The sequence below is a fragment of the Gavialis gangeticus genome, unplaced genomic scaffold (assembly GCF_001723915.1).
Source record: "Gavialis gangeticus isolate Ggan-Ray unplaced genomic scaffold, GavGan_comp1, whole genome shotgun sequence".
NCBI classification, from domain to species: domain Eukaryota; kingdom Metazoa; phylum Chordata; order Crocodylia; family Gavialidae; genus Gavialis; species Gavialis gangeticus.
The window spans coordinates 102,712,271-102,726,253 of NW_017729022.1; the positions used below are offsets into that span (position 1 = coordinate 102,712,271).

Sequence of the window (13,983 nt, forward strand, 5' to 3'; positions counted from 1 at the left end):
TGCCCCCCCCCCCCCCCCCCCCAGCTCAGGCACTTGCATACCTATCACCAATTCAAGCACCTACACACTATACACACCAAAAGTTGGAGAAAAATCAATTGTCAATACCCATATACTCAGTACACATACACAGATTACTAATTTGTATATCATGCACACAATATGTATGTGTGTGTGTGTGTGTGTGTGTGTGTGTATATATATGTATATGTATATGTACACACACACACACACGTTCCTAGCTTGGATGGTACGGTACGTGTGTGTGTATTTGAGGTACCTGGGATACTTGGGAAAAGGTTAAGGTGAGAGAGGGAGAGTGTTAAAGTGTAGGGAGTGAAAGTTGCCAGAACCAGGATTAGAACCGGTGGTCTAGAGAGAAGCTGGCTGAGGAACTGAGGCTTGGGTTTATGTAAGATCAAGTGGCCCCAGGGTTACTCAAGGTCACTAGTGCAAGGGAAAAAAGCCAGTGGCAAGGAGGAGACAGCCAGGAAAGAAACTGAGGCAGAAACCTGGGAGCTCAGGGGAAAAGGCATTGGAGACAAAGCAATAGCAGTGGCAGAGATCCAGGGAAAAGGCAGTGGGGTTAAGACAGTGGCAAAGAAACAGGGGGTTTGCAGGCAGAGAGGAGCTCAGGACAGGTGTTGGAGGTGGCGGCAAGCCAGGAGCAGGAGAGGCAGAAATGAGACAGAAGTTAGAGGGAGGAGGAGCAGGATTGGAGCACAGCAGGAACCGTAGTAAAGCAAAACTCAACTTAGGGGTCCAAATAACAGTTTTATTAAATGGACAACATGCTACACAGCCCCATGAAGTTATTGGTACACACACACACACATTTCTCTCTCTCTCAATGGCAGAAGGAGAAAGAGACTCAGTGGAAGGGTTGGAGTCCAGGTAGAGAAGAGAAACAGAGTCCAAGTCCTTGGTTGAAGAGGGGGTACAGGGTGATAACTACTTATCCAGGCTGGAAAGGGGTCTTTGCCCAGTAGGTGTTGTCCAGAGGGGGGTTGCTGGCAGGGCCTCTGGATGGAGAGGTGGTGTAGTATGGTGCTGGTGCAGATGGAGAGGGCATCCCAAGGAGTCAGTCTTCACTACCTCTTTTATGGGGCAGACTACCTGTGATCTCCTATGGGGAGGGCCTGTCCAGGCAAGGTCAGTCCTGTTCCAGAGGGTTCCATGTGTTCTTACTGGGCATGTGCAGCCTTGGCACAATGGTGGGTTGCCTCATCTTTTGTTTTTTGAATGCTGAGGGTGGTTCCAATGGCTGGGTCCTTGGTCCAGGTATTGGTGTTGATGGTTCGGTCATTCAGAAGGAGCTATTTTTTAGACGTACTGCCATTGTCTCTCAAGCACTCGCATTCATCCCCATTCATCTGGGAACCAAGTTACATAGGAGGGGTCGGTCTGAGTCATAGGTTACACAACAGGGCATGGGGAAAAGATGAAGACTTGACAAACAAAATGGAAACTTGACATGACTTATGCTAACTTACATATGTAGGCCTAAATCATATAGTACCAGTAAAACAGTAATATAGAACAGTAAAAATTAATATAAACATAATAATGATGCAATATAAAGAAGGAGAAAAAACAAAACAAATACAACTTGCTACCAAAATAAAATGCTGAAGCTTATCCTATGTCTTAGCTCACTTATACTTACCTATAGGGAATAGAGAGGGAGAGAAAAAGTCAGAAATGGTTGGGGAAGGGGAGGGAATGCATTAAAAAAAAAAAAAAGAAAGAAAAGAAAAGAAAAACGGGGGGTTTTGCTACAATATTACCAGAAACCTCAGATGGAAATAAGATTGCAACTACACATTTTTATCTGTGGGTGATGGTAGTGTTATTTAAAAAAACCCCCACCAAACAAAACATTTAAAGTCTTGCTCAAGCTGTAACCTCAGCTGGTGTAAATCAGTGTAACTATTCACTTCAATGAACCGACATCTCTTTCTTATACCTGAGGATGTAGGGTCTCTAAAAAGTGCCCACTCTGGACCTAGGGGCCTACCACTCCCTCAATAATGTTACTGCTGTCATTACCTTGTCTTTCACTCTCTTTTGTCTGCCCTGGGGCTTGTGCAGCTGCTGACTGCTAACATCTCCTAAAAAGGTCTGTCTCAATAGAATGAGTTTTCTTTTGCAATTTGGAAAGGTGATACTATATCCAGGGACAACATTTCTCCCTGCATATAAGGAGCTACAGGCTTAGCAAAGAAATTGGCAGGAAAAAAATGCTCCCTGGAATACTCCAGCTACTCTTGGCAAATCTGAAGGTGGAGCTGCTGTAACTCATGTGGCAGTCTGTGGCTATACTCTTGAAATCAGACTCCTGGGCAAAGTGTAGTGACCTAAGTGAGGCTGTGCATGAGTGAAGATTATATCTGTGCAAAAACAATTATAGCAAGCAATTGTATATCTATGTGTGTTTAGTTTCACTGATTGCTTAAATCAAGTGCCTGGACTCATGATCTATTTGCAGTGGTGTACATGGATGATACGTGGGACAAAATCCTATTTTGCTTTGAGCCCCTAGGCTAGGTACTTTAAAAAGCCCAAGGTGGAAACGATCCAAGTTACGTGGTTTTCTGTAAGTGGCATAGTTTCAATTGGTAGTGAACAGAATGCACATTTGCCCTTTGGTGGTCAGGGGGAGGCAAATCTTAGAACGGGTTCCAACATATTTTTAAACAAGACTATGTATGCCAAACTTATGTTCTGTTATGGGTATAGACTGGTTTCTGATCACTTATACTGGTAAAAGTGTAATGTCTATACCTAGTCCTAAATGGTATGCATACAGCTGTGTAACTGGAGCTTGCAGCACTTATATACAGTTTGGGATTCTATTCCCCCAGTGGTTAAATAGCACTGCCCTGCATTCATACATGCTGAAAGTAAGACAGAGAAGGAGGAGTACCCTCTTACCCCAAGAGTCTAGCCAGCTTCCAAAGGTAATCTGGAAAAGTTTTGGAGTAAAGCCTAGCTTGTGGCCTGGTTTTTAGATTCATTTACTGGGAAGCAGGAGAGTTCAAACACCCTCTAAATAAGGGATTCTGGGATTCCTGTCTTTTATTTTTACCAACCAGCCGGGACCAGCCTTTGAAATCCAGGACTGTCCTTGGCAAACTGGGACATATGGTCACCCTAATGTTATCTATCTGCAGCATATCCCAGAAAAGCTGTTTGCTTATGCAAACTGGATTTTCTCTGTTCTCCTGCTACCTAGCAGTATATTTGAAGGGAGGTACCCAGGGCAGTAGCCTACATGCTGCCTTTGTGTGGGGCACAAACATAGCTGTAGGCAGCTGCTGTGAAGGCCTTGGAGCCACCCTGTTATGCCTTTGTTGCCATCTAACAGTGAAGTCTTCTAATAGCTACTTACTGCTTGTAGTTGCCCTAGGTTAGTTGCACACCTGCCCACTGAGGATTCTGATCTAATTCCATTGGTGTAGAAAACACATAGGTTACTACATCAGCATAAGAATGTTTGCATGTCCAGGCTGTAAGCTCTTTTGGTACATCTGTTGTGATATTTGCATTGTTTTCAGGTTGTTGCTAAAACACAATCTTCCTCTTCTTTCCTCTCTCACACAGAAAAGCTAGGATCTCTCAACCTAGACGTTGAGAAGATTGCACTGACAGAAAACAAGCAGAGACAGAAACTTACTGTGATTCTAGAAGCTGTGACCAAGTGTTTGCAGCTAGAGGAGAGCCAGCTGAAATGGAGTACTGATTGTATGTATGGATGTAAAATGGAAGGAAATTCTCTCACAAGATTATTCTATGTTCTGTGATCTTACTGAACTAGGAAGGTGCTGCTAAAGGAAAGATGCTGGAATTGGAATCAGGAGAATTGGGTTCAGGTCCTAGCTGAGGTGCAGATTTGACACAGAGCAGGTCACTCATCTTTCACTTCCCAAGCTATAAAATGGGACTAATACACCTGCTTTGTGACAGTATGTGGAGGCTCAGTATCTGGAATACTTGTATGTTCTCAGGCAGTGGGCACAACAAGGATGTAAAGTATTACTGTGAGGTTGTAATGAGCTTGCAAATTATTTATGAGATCTTCTCTTTATTTGAATAGCTATTTTGAAGAAGGACTTAGTGAGCACATTGCATCTTCTGATTGCCATAGCAAAGCACTTTCAGCCTGATCTGGCTATCCCTCCAAATATTCATGTGGAAGTAGTAACAATTGAGGTAATTTTGTCTTTTATATTTGCTACTCTAGGCCACAGAGACCCCTTGCAAGATTAAGCTTATTTAAAAAATATAACTACATGTAGAGCAGCCATCTCCACCTCCCTCACAAAGGCATTCTGCTGGGACTGTTGTCATCATCATCCCCCATCCCCTCCTTCAGTTACACTACTGGGAAAAGATGCAAAAACTGCAAGTAGCTTAACAGGTTGCAAGCATTCCAAAACTTCAACAAAGAGGATGACAAAAGTGTCATTCATTACTGATCAGTTTAGAACCCAGAATCTGAATGAAGCAAGACAGCTCTTAGTGATGGCTCTGAGTAATTTCTGAATTTACAGACTCATCCCCTTCACCTGTGTAGGATTTGGAATTTTAGGGGTAACAGTTCAAATGTTCTTGAGTGATTTAGCATCCAAATCTGTTTGAAAGTAAGCTGACGTGTCTACACGTGCACTTTTATGTGCAGTAGCCTATTTTACTGTGCATTAAAATGTCATATAAAGAACTGTGCAATTACACTAATGCACAGTAAAATAAGCTACTGTGTAGTGAGCATAATTTTAAAAATGTGCATTTTGGTACTGCACATTAGGGCAGCCTCATGCACATTTTAGTACCTCACATTGGAGGTACTACATTTAATGCACATTAGGAAAAGTGCATTTATGTATGTGTAGATGCACCCAGTGTCATATTTGAAAATGGAGCTTAGGCTCCTAAGTCAGGATGACATTTGTGAATATTTTACACACTTCATTGATGATGATCAGCCTTTCATGGAAGTCATCAAGGTCAGGTTTCCTTGCTTCACCACAGTGGTTAAATATAATTCTTCTGTATTCGCTTTTGTTTAACAGCGTACAGCGAAAGGCCTAAAGACGGAAAATGCTGTGGAATATATCACAGATTGCAAGTAAGCAGGGATGTACAATTAGAAAGGGTTTACATGATCTCTTCATTTATTGCCAAAAGCATCATGGAGGTTATTTAAAAACATAACATCTTAACCAATCAGAAAAAACCTAAACATTAAACTGAAGTTATCCAAAAGAATAACAGTAGTACTTGTCTGATTGCTGTTCAGTTACAATCTGTAAAATAATTTGTATCAGTATTTGTTAGGCTTAGGAAACCCTATTCTGACAGAATTATTGCATGAAGCAAAAGCACTTATTCATTTTGTAGAGTCCTTACTAGGTTTTAATTTTTCTTAGAAAGATCTAAAAAATGTCATCATATTTGTAAGCCAAGGTTTTTAGGTTTATATATCCAAGATTAAAACTGCAACAGCATAAACCAAACCTGGTTTACTTCTATTATGAATTTATTAGCATTATTATTACATTACCAACATTAGGCATTTTTTCATATGGAATTAAAGAAAATAATTTTTAAGCTTGCTTAGTCTGTGAGATCCTTTGATTATTACCTAAGCTTACAATGGGAAACAATTTTAATATTAAGAAAATATGGAGAATTTTCCAAGAACTGGAAACAGTTTTCCCTCTTATAGTTCCATCAAACTATTATTATCTTTCATGTCAGTACATCTTTAAATTCTAATATCAGGACCAGCTTGTTGGAGAAGTGTATTATGATTTGTGCTTATAAAATAAATGTTTATTGCTCTGTGTGCCAAATAAAACCTTATATTCTTCCAAGAATACACATACACGGTGTACTTTAAAAATGCCTATTGGAAAGCTATCTCTGGCATACAGCTGGTGAGGTTTTGTACTGTATCAGCTACTTCACAGGATGCCTTGTGGCACAGATATGCTTTGCTTATGAATAGGATTAGCTTTGCTGCATGTTTTATCTTTTCCCCCCTCATGCTCTCTTTTTTTATTTTATCTATAGGGAGACTTTAGAAGATCAGTCAAGTAAGTTTTCTTATGACAAAATTTAGTGGTTCTACTACATTCTATAGACACTCAATTCTGATTGCAGTTGTCCTGATGTATCGTGATACTAATCCCAGTGGATATTAATGACTGCGATGTTAATATTAGCAGGAGACCAAAGTTGGGCCCAATGTGGTTCAACTTGATTTATGCCACAGAAGAACCTAATCCATTTTGGCTATTAGAAGTTTCAACAAAGGAGACGAAGCATTGGTGAGATAAAGGGAGATGAATACCATTCATCACTCTGAACTATGGGTGCCTGTAGCCGTACTGTTGGGCTGCTCCAACGTGCTATAATTACCTGGTAATTACTGCGTGGTAATTACCACAGTCCAGCCAGCTTCCATGTCTCATGGAGTAGCATCTCCACACTTCAAAATGGCGGCAGGGGTGCTTGAACTAAAGCTCATTAAACAAACTTTATTTCAAGCACCCCCATTGCCATTTTGAATCATGGGGACACTAATACATAAGACACTACAATGCTCTACTTAGAGCAGCTCTCAGAACCACTCTAATTAAAGCTTCCCCCGCCCCAACTCTTACCCCTGGAGCATGTGTAAAAGTGCCATATGTGTCTGCATCAGGGCTGCAGAACTGAGCCTCTGACTTGGTGCCAGATGCATTCAGGTCTCATTTCTATAGTTTGCAAAGCAGTGTTCTGAAATTTTGCTAGTGCCTGACAACCTACCTTTTAATAAGCAAGTCAATCTAAAACAGATTGTACCAGCAGAACACTTCAGTTTAAATTTAACCTATCTGCAGAGAGCAAAAAAAGGCCTAGGCACCCTGTTAGCTCTATTTTGAGGACTTGCATTTTATGTGCTGGCCTGGTCCTCTGTAAAATGGGTACATTTCCTTCCCAAAGAAAAGATTAGGTTGTTTCAACACTTTTATGCTCAGCTCTTATTAATGCTTATATATCTGTGATTGGATGAAGCGGTTTCCGTGATACATCTATATTTATTTATCACTTACTCCATTAAGTGATCTTCAATCTAAACAGAAGCATTAGCCAAAAGTGAGAAAAATTATCTGTTTCCATGGGTTAATCTGTCATAGGAATAAACCTTGAAATCACTCTGGAAGATAACGCCTTTGTTTTTTAATGCATCTTGCTTAAATAAGGAAAGAACTGTACTATTGCAAAGGTTTGCTTCAGAAGAGTGTACTCTAGCTTGCAAGAATGGTGCAGGCTTTAGATGTAGCCATACAATTGATTTGCTGTAGTTTTTATTAGTTTCATAACAATACTGCACCAACAACAGGGAAAATGAAACCCAATGGAGCTCATTCAACACTGGAGCCATTTGATCTAGCAGAGCTGGTAATTCTAATTGGTATTCTTTCCTAAACAAAGCTGGACTTGCTTCCCATACCACAGAAGCCAGACATTCCTTGTAGTTATGCTGGCATAATGCCCTTGGCTTTGTTCATCTTGGATCAAATTAATGTTGTTGTAAGGTCATGAAGGGAAGAAGTACAAGATTCCCATTAGACCTGGTCAGAAAACGAGAGTAAGAATTCACTAGCATTTAAAAGCATTTCCATTTTCCCCTGTGTAACAGGGAGTCTACATAGGGCTGGTCAGAAGTTAGCCCGCCCACCTGTTTCTGGACTAACTGCCCACATCTCTTTCCTGCCACACCTTGTTGTTTAATAATTGGTGTCTTAATTAGGTGGGAGGCTGCCCTTTGGCTCTGTTCTCCTGGACCTATATATGCAGCTCCAACCAAGCACTGCATCCCAAGCCTCACAGATGACACGCACACAAATGATGTTCCCTCACACCACAACCGGTGCTCCTGTGTCTCACAGGGACTCTCCCTCCCTCCCTGGAGCAGGAAGTCATTGTGCTCTCCCTTGCTGTAATTTTGGACCCACACTCAGCCTCCTCTCAGCAGAGGATTTACCAGAATCAGGATTCACCCCTAGCTTCCTGGCTGAGCCCCCTATTCGGCCTTAGCCCCAGCTATGGTCTCAGGCATCTGAAAACATACCTTGGCCTACTCCCCACACATGGGGTTCCTACTATGCCCACTCTAGGGCCTCTATACCACCCCCCACCCTGGGGTCTTCTCATCATCCTCACACTCAACTACCCATGTGGCTGGCCCTTGCGCTGCCCTTCAGGCTTACTCCTAATTTGGCCCTACTCAGCTCCCTCACAGTCGGCCCTTCAGGCCTACTCCCATTCAACCCTACTCTGTGTGGAGCCACCTACATCCCTGCCGTCTCAGGGCCTTCACAATTGCCCTCTCTCTCCAGGGATAGTTATATGGACCTGACAAGGGGCCTCTGGGATCTTCCTCTCCTGCAGGTTCACGTGGCTGCAGCCGTGCCTGGCCCCACTCCTCTTCTGGGGTCTTCCACCCCCTAGGGCTCAGGTGGCCATAGCTGTGCCTGGCCCTTGTACCCACCAAATTGTGGGGGCTGGGGTTAAGGTGCCCCAACCCACCTTTCACTGGGGTGGAAACTGGCCTGGCATTTCTTGGGGGCTCCCACACTACTAGGAGCCCCACCAGGCCACCCATCCATGGCAGAATGTAGTTTTAGGTCATGCCCAGGACTAGGAGCCTCCTAGCCATCTCCATAAGCTCTTGCCCGTACCTCCATGTGTTCCTGCTGTAGCTCAGCCAGGCAATATTTCTGCCTGGGCTGATAGCAGCAAACTGCAGCCTTTATATACCTGGTTCTGACAATGGCTGCCACCATCAGGCACCTGCTAACTGCCTGACTGTGCCCTTAAAGTGGCAGGCACCCAAAGGTGCACTGCCATACCCTGAAATGTTTAAACCCTCTTATATAATTCTGTTAGAAATTACTGGAGATGTTCCATGGCCTGGGTGATGCAGAACATCAAACTATATGGTTAGAACAGGAAGTTCCGCAGTGCTCTTAAGAATGTTGCCAGGAAATGTGTCCCTACTTACCCACTTTCAGTCCATGTGCTCCAAACCCAGAAATGATGCAGTGAAGTCAGCTTGGGGGCTCCTCTCACTACAGCTTTAAAGCACAATGGAGACTGAGACCTTGACATTGATGGTGAGGAGGTCTTCTCAGGGCCTTATTTCTAGGTTTGGCATGGATGGGCAGGGCCACACTGCTTGGTGAAGCTCTTAAGAGTTCTACAGAAACAATATAGACATACCTGCTGGTCTTTTTGTACTGTAAAATTGATTAATCTTCATCTATGGGCAGATATTTTTAACACTCAAGTTGGGGCCATTCTCTCCCCTCAGTTTTTGTAGAAAGTCTCATTGATGGCAATCAAAATTTGAGGTATGGAAGAGCCCAGTGATGTAGAGTTCTCTTTGCTGTTTTTTTTTGTCACACTTGTTCATGGGTATGAAGCTCAGAAGAACCATAAAAAGCACAGAATTTCCTTCACCTTTCCTACTGCCTCAGGCTGGTGACAGACAAATCACAACAGCCTATGCATTTTAAAATTAGGGGAGATGACTAAAACAAACTACTTTTTTTGACATAAGATTCCAAGTACAGAGAAGTGAAGATCCATCTTCTCTACTGAATGCAGAGGCAAGGTGCTTTTTCCTTTTAGTAGCGTGAAACAACTGCTTCAACCTCCCTTAACCACTTGACTGGTAGCTATTCCAAATAATCTCTAATAACATTTGTGAAATATTTTGCCTAGATACTGATGCTTTTGATGAATTATTCACCCATGCTCCTGACAAATTGGAAGCTGTAAAGGAGGTAACTTGTATTTTAAATGCACGCTCACATTTACACTGTAAGATATAATTTATGACTTCGCTGACATTTTTTTTCTCTCTTCCCTTTCCTTCTTTAGGTATTTTTGCAATTTGTCAACAAGCATATTGGAAAATTAGGATTAAATGTGAAAGATTTTGAAAATCAGGTAACGTACTTTTTGCTGTATGTTAACTTGCCTGTCAGTTATGTTAGTATTTCCCATCACCTCCAAAATTCCTGTATTTTTAACCTTGCCAAAAAATACATAAAATCATTCCTAGCCTGAGGTAAAGCATATCAAACTTCAGTCTTGTAGCATTTTTTACAGCTCATATGCTAAGCAATTGAAAATGAGTGTATGGTATTGAATACAGTACACTTGTTTCAGGGATACAGGGTCTGCTTTTCAAAGGTGTTTGAACCCCTGCAGCTTCTATTGAGTTACTTTGGAAATAACAGGCATCTTTCTACGTGCTCCTTGAGGGAGGAGGGTGCTTTAATTACAGCAGCTCTTCGGAGCCATTCTAATTAAAGTGCCTGCAGCATCTCGTGTATTCAGCATCCCATGCTTCAAAATGGTGGCAGAGGTGCTTTAACTAAAGCTCAGTGAAACAGCATTAGTCAAAGCACCCTTGCTGCCATTTTGAAGCCTGGGGCTCCTGAATACATGTGACACTGAGGCTGCTGGAGCATCCTAATTAGCAGGCTTCAGAAGATTCAATTAACTCTGATGCATTCTAATTAGAATTAGCAGGCATTGGGCACATGTATAGGTGCCCAGTAGGCCTATTGTCAGTAGTGACTAGGGATTTAGGGGTGCCCTACTTGAGATGTGGTAAGGAGGCTTATATTTTATAGAGGGTTGATCAACCGTAATCTGAAAATCAGGCTTCTTTAAAGTACCTGAGGTTGAGCCCCCACAATTTAGCCTATCCAAAATTACTAGCCATTTATTCAATTCTAGGCCACAGTTTTTGGAAATTCATATGTGAGAAGTTTACATCACACTATCAGTGTGGATGGGTCCAGTGTGCTTGTGTCAGTGAAAAGAGATGGAATTGTAGCTGTGCCTCCTTTACCCCATTTCCTTTGGTGTGACTAGCCATGTTGAGTGCACATAGAAGGAACAGGCTTGTGCTCTCTGGAGTACAGAATTAATACATTGAGATAAATTAAGGTGAGGGGATTTCTTGTGTTTTTTGTTTTTCTTCCTCTGTATGCACATGCAAAGATTTTAGAGCAGTGTAGGCCACAACTAGCACTTTGTTTAATAAATTAAACACACTGATGTGATGATAATTCCAGTGATTTGTGCTGAAGGCTGAAGACTGAAGCATAAGCCATTATAATTCTGTTGACTTTTCCTGATGGGGGTGAGTAATAGGAATGGAAGTTCTGGAAGGATTACTGTCAAGTAAAAATAAGGGGTCTAATACTGTATAAATAAGGGCTCTAAGAACTAAATTATGATATTTTTAATTACTAATCCATATTAGTGTTTTTCTGTGGAATAGCATTTACTGTATTTATCAAAAACGAGGCAAGGTTTTTTCTTCCACTCAGTATGGGGGCGGAAAAAGGCCTTTGTCTTGAATCTGAGTACAAGCATGGGCGGTGGGAGGGGAAGGGGAAGGACAAGCAGCAGCTGCAGCTCCAGCTCCACCCCTAGGCTCAGAGTCCGAGTTGGAACCATAGCCCCTGCTTCCCCCGCTGTAGCTTCTGCTCCTCCCACCACCTCTTGTCACCACCAACCCACTGCTGCCTCTGCCTCACTGCCACATACCATCCATCTTGGCTCTAGCTTCAGTCTGTTCTGGCACAGGGCACAGAGCACATGCTGGCTCTGCTGTCTACCCAACCAGGTAGAAGTAGTTGCATCAGCAGTGGCTCTTGCCCCAGTCCTGGCCCTGGCTCTGGCTTTAGCTCTGAATCCAATGGAGCAGTGGCAGAGGAGCAGGCAATGCAGGAGGCAGGCAGCAGTTTGGGCCAACTGGGAGGTGGGGTAGGTGGCAGCCAGGGTAGCCAATAGGGGATGCAGACACAGGGGTGGGAACCCACATGGCGGGGGGGAAGTGATGGAGGGGCAGGGTTCAGGTCACTTGATGCCCCTACCACCTGTCCCCTCACTTCCTGCCCCACTGCTGTGGTGTTAGTGGGGGGACAAATTTAAGATGACCCTCCGATAATTAGATTCTATTCATAGAAAAATTATAACAAATTTATAAATTGTCTATGTATAGAGTCTCATTATTGGGGGTTGTCTTAAATTTGAAGTTATCTTGGACTCAGGTATATACAGTATCTTTTAATTCAGGAACTGTTGAAGGCCAGTTTAATATAATATACATCTTTATGTATTATTTATTATAGTTTGCAGATGGTGTCATCTTACTCTTGTTAATTGGACAACTTCAAGGTTTTTTCTTGAATTTAAGGGATTTCTTCCTAAACCCAAGTTCTGAAACAGAAAAGGTAAGTTATTTTTATGTACTTAACCTGCAAACAACTTATGCACTTGCTTCTTTATGCTAGTGAATAGAATAATTGAAAATACTGGTTCTACTGATGTATATAATGTTATACATGCATAGAAATGTTTTCTGGATAGCAGGCTTGTCAGCAAACAGGAGATTCATGCTATATAAATTGATTTGAAAGCTGACAGAGATACCCTTCTTAAAGGCTGTACTGAAACCTGCTATGACCCTACAAAATGCAAGCTATTGTAAGATTAACAGGGTAAATACAAAGATGTGTCCTGTGTGAGTGTGAATATGAAAGCAATGTTAGATTGACAGCCCTAGAAACTGAATCTCCCACTTGCTCACAGAACTGAAACAATAGTGCTGAGCCTATACAAAGCCTATTGCATGCTTCCAGAGCTGTGCTATAGACATGAGCTAAAGTCATATCCCTATCTGCACTAAGTGATTTTCCTAATATCGGTTCATTGAACCTGTTAGCCAAGCTGAGAACCCTGGTCTGGGATAGATGATGTGTTTACATTGAGTGTAAACCAAAAATGGACACATAGCATAAACATCTATACCAGTGTAACTTACTCAAGTCCAGTGTAGCGTTACCTTGAGAGAAAATGGGTAAAATTGTGTTGGTTTGTTACCCCAGTGTAGATGCCATCTGTACAAACATGCAGCACATGCTCTCCTGCCTTCTGTGATGAGCACCTTCTCTCATGAGCACCTTTCCTGAAATATCTGCTTTTTATTAGAGGTGTACCAATACATTGGTCTGATATTGGATTGGCAACAATATGAAGAAAATTGAGTGTAGTGGAAATTGGCCTGAGGTGGCCGATAATTTGGCTGATAAATGCCCCATGCATGTGTGCAGCTACAATGCAGCATGTAGGCAGCAAGGAAAGGGACAGGGGTGGAGGGCAGATCAAGGTGGTGAGGGAGGGAGTGGGGCCTGGGGTAGGGGCTGGTGCAGGCACTACCCAGCTGAGGCAGGGTGGGCATGGGATGGAGCTGTGGCTCATCTGGGGGTGCAAGGAGGTGGGGAAGCTCCTGCTGCTGTGTACACCCCAGGAGGGCATGGGTAGGTGTGCCCCTGGATCAGTGTGGGGCATGGGCAGGGTGGGCTGCAGCTGTGGGCTGGGGCCAATGTTGTGCCAGGCTCTTCCCAGCACATGACAGGTGGGTGGTTGGGTTGGGGCTGCACTCAAGGCAGGTGGTGGCAGTGCTGGGAGAGGAGTTGTGGGGGCTACAGCAAATTTTGGGGTGGCTGCAGCCCCCCACAATCCCTCTCCCAGTGCTGCCACCACCCACCCCGAGCAGCACAGCCTAGCTCAGCCCCCCACCAGGAAGAGCCTGGCGCAGCCCTGGCTCCAGTCCACAGCTGCAGCCCCCCCTGCCTTGCCCCATGCAGACCTGGAGACACATGCCCCCCAACCATGCCCTCCCAGGGTGTGCACAGTGTTGGGAGCCACCCCCCGCTCCCCACACCCTGCAGATCAGCCACAGCTCCATCCTGCACGTGCCCTGCTTTGACTGGGCAGCACTTGTTGGGACAAGTCCCACTCCTCCCTCACCACAGGGGCCTTGATTTGCCCCTCTACACCCCTTCCCTCCTCCCTCCCCTCCCACAAGCAGCTCATTTTGGGGTTGCAGGGACTGGGGGAAGG

The 13,983-nt window shown here is 43.5% G+C and overlaps 1 protein-coding gene across 5 annotated transcripts in view; it reads left to right on the top strand.

The window, feature by feature from the left end:
* Positions 1-13,983, top strand: part of PARVG (parvin gamma) — a 45,986-nt gene that overhangs the window by 20,962 nt on the left and 11,041 nt on the right. For all 5 annotated transcript variants that reach the window (XM_019515758.1, XM_019515755.1, XM_019515754.1 and 2 more), the window contains 7 exons: positions 3,604-3,744; positions 4,097-4,212; positions 5,073-5,128; positions 6,076-6,098; positions 9,778-9,839; positions 9,937-10,005; positions 12,210-12,311. In XM_019515758.1, coding sequence (XP_019371303.1) covers positions 3,604-3,744; positions 4,097-4,212; positions 5,073-5,128; positions 6,076-6,098; positions 9,778-9,839; positions 9,937-10,005; positions 12,210-12,311 — 569 coding nt within the window. The remainder of the gene's footprint in view (positions 1-3,603; positions 3,745-4,096; positions 4,213-5,072; positions 5,129-6,075; positions 6,099-9,777; positions 9,840-9,936; positions 10,006-12,209; positions 12,312-13,983) is intronic.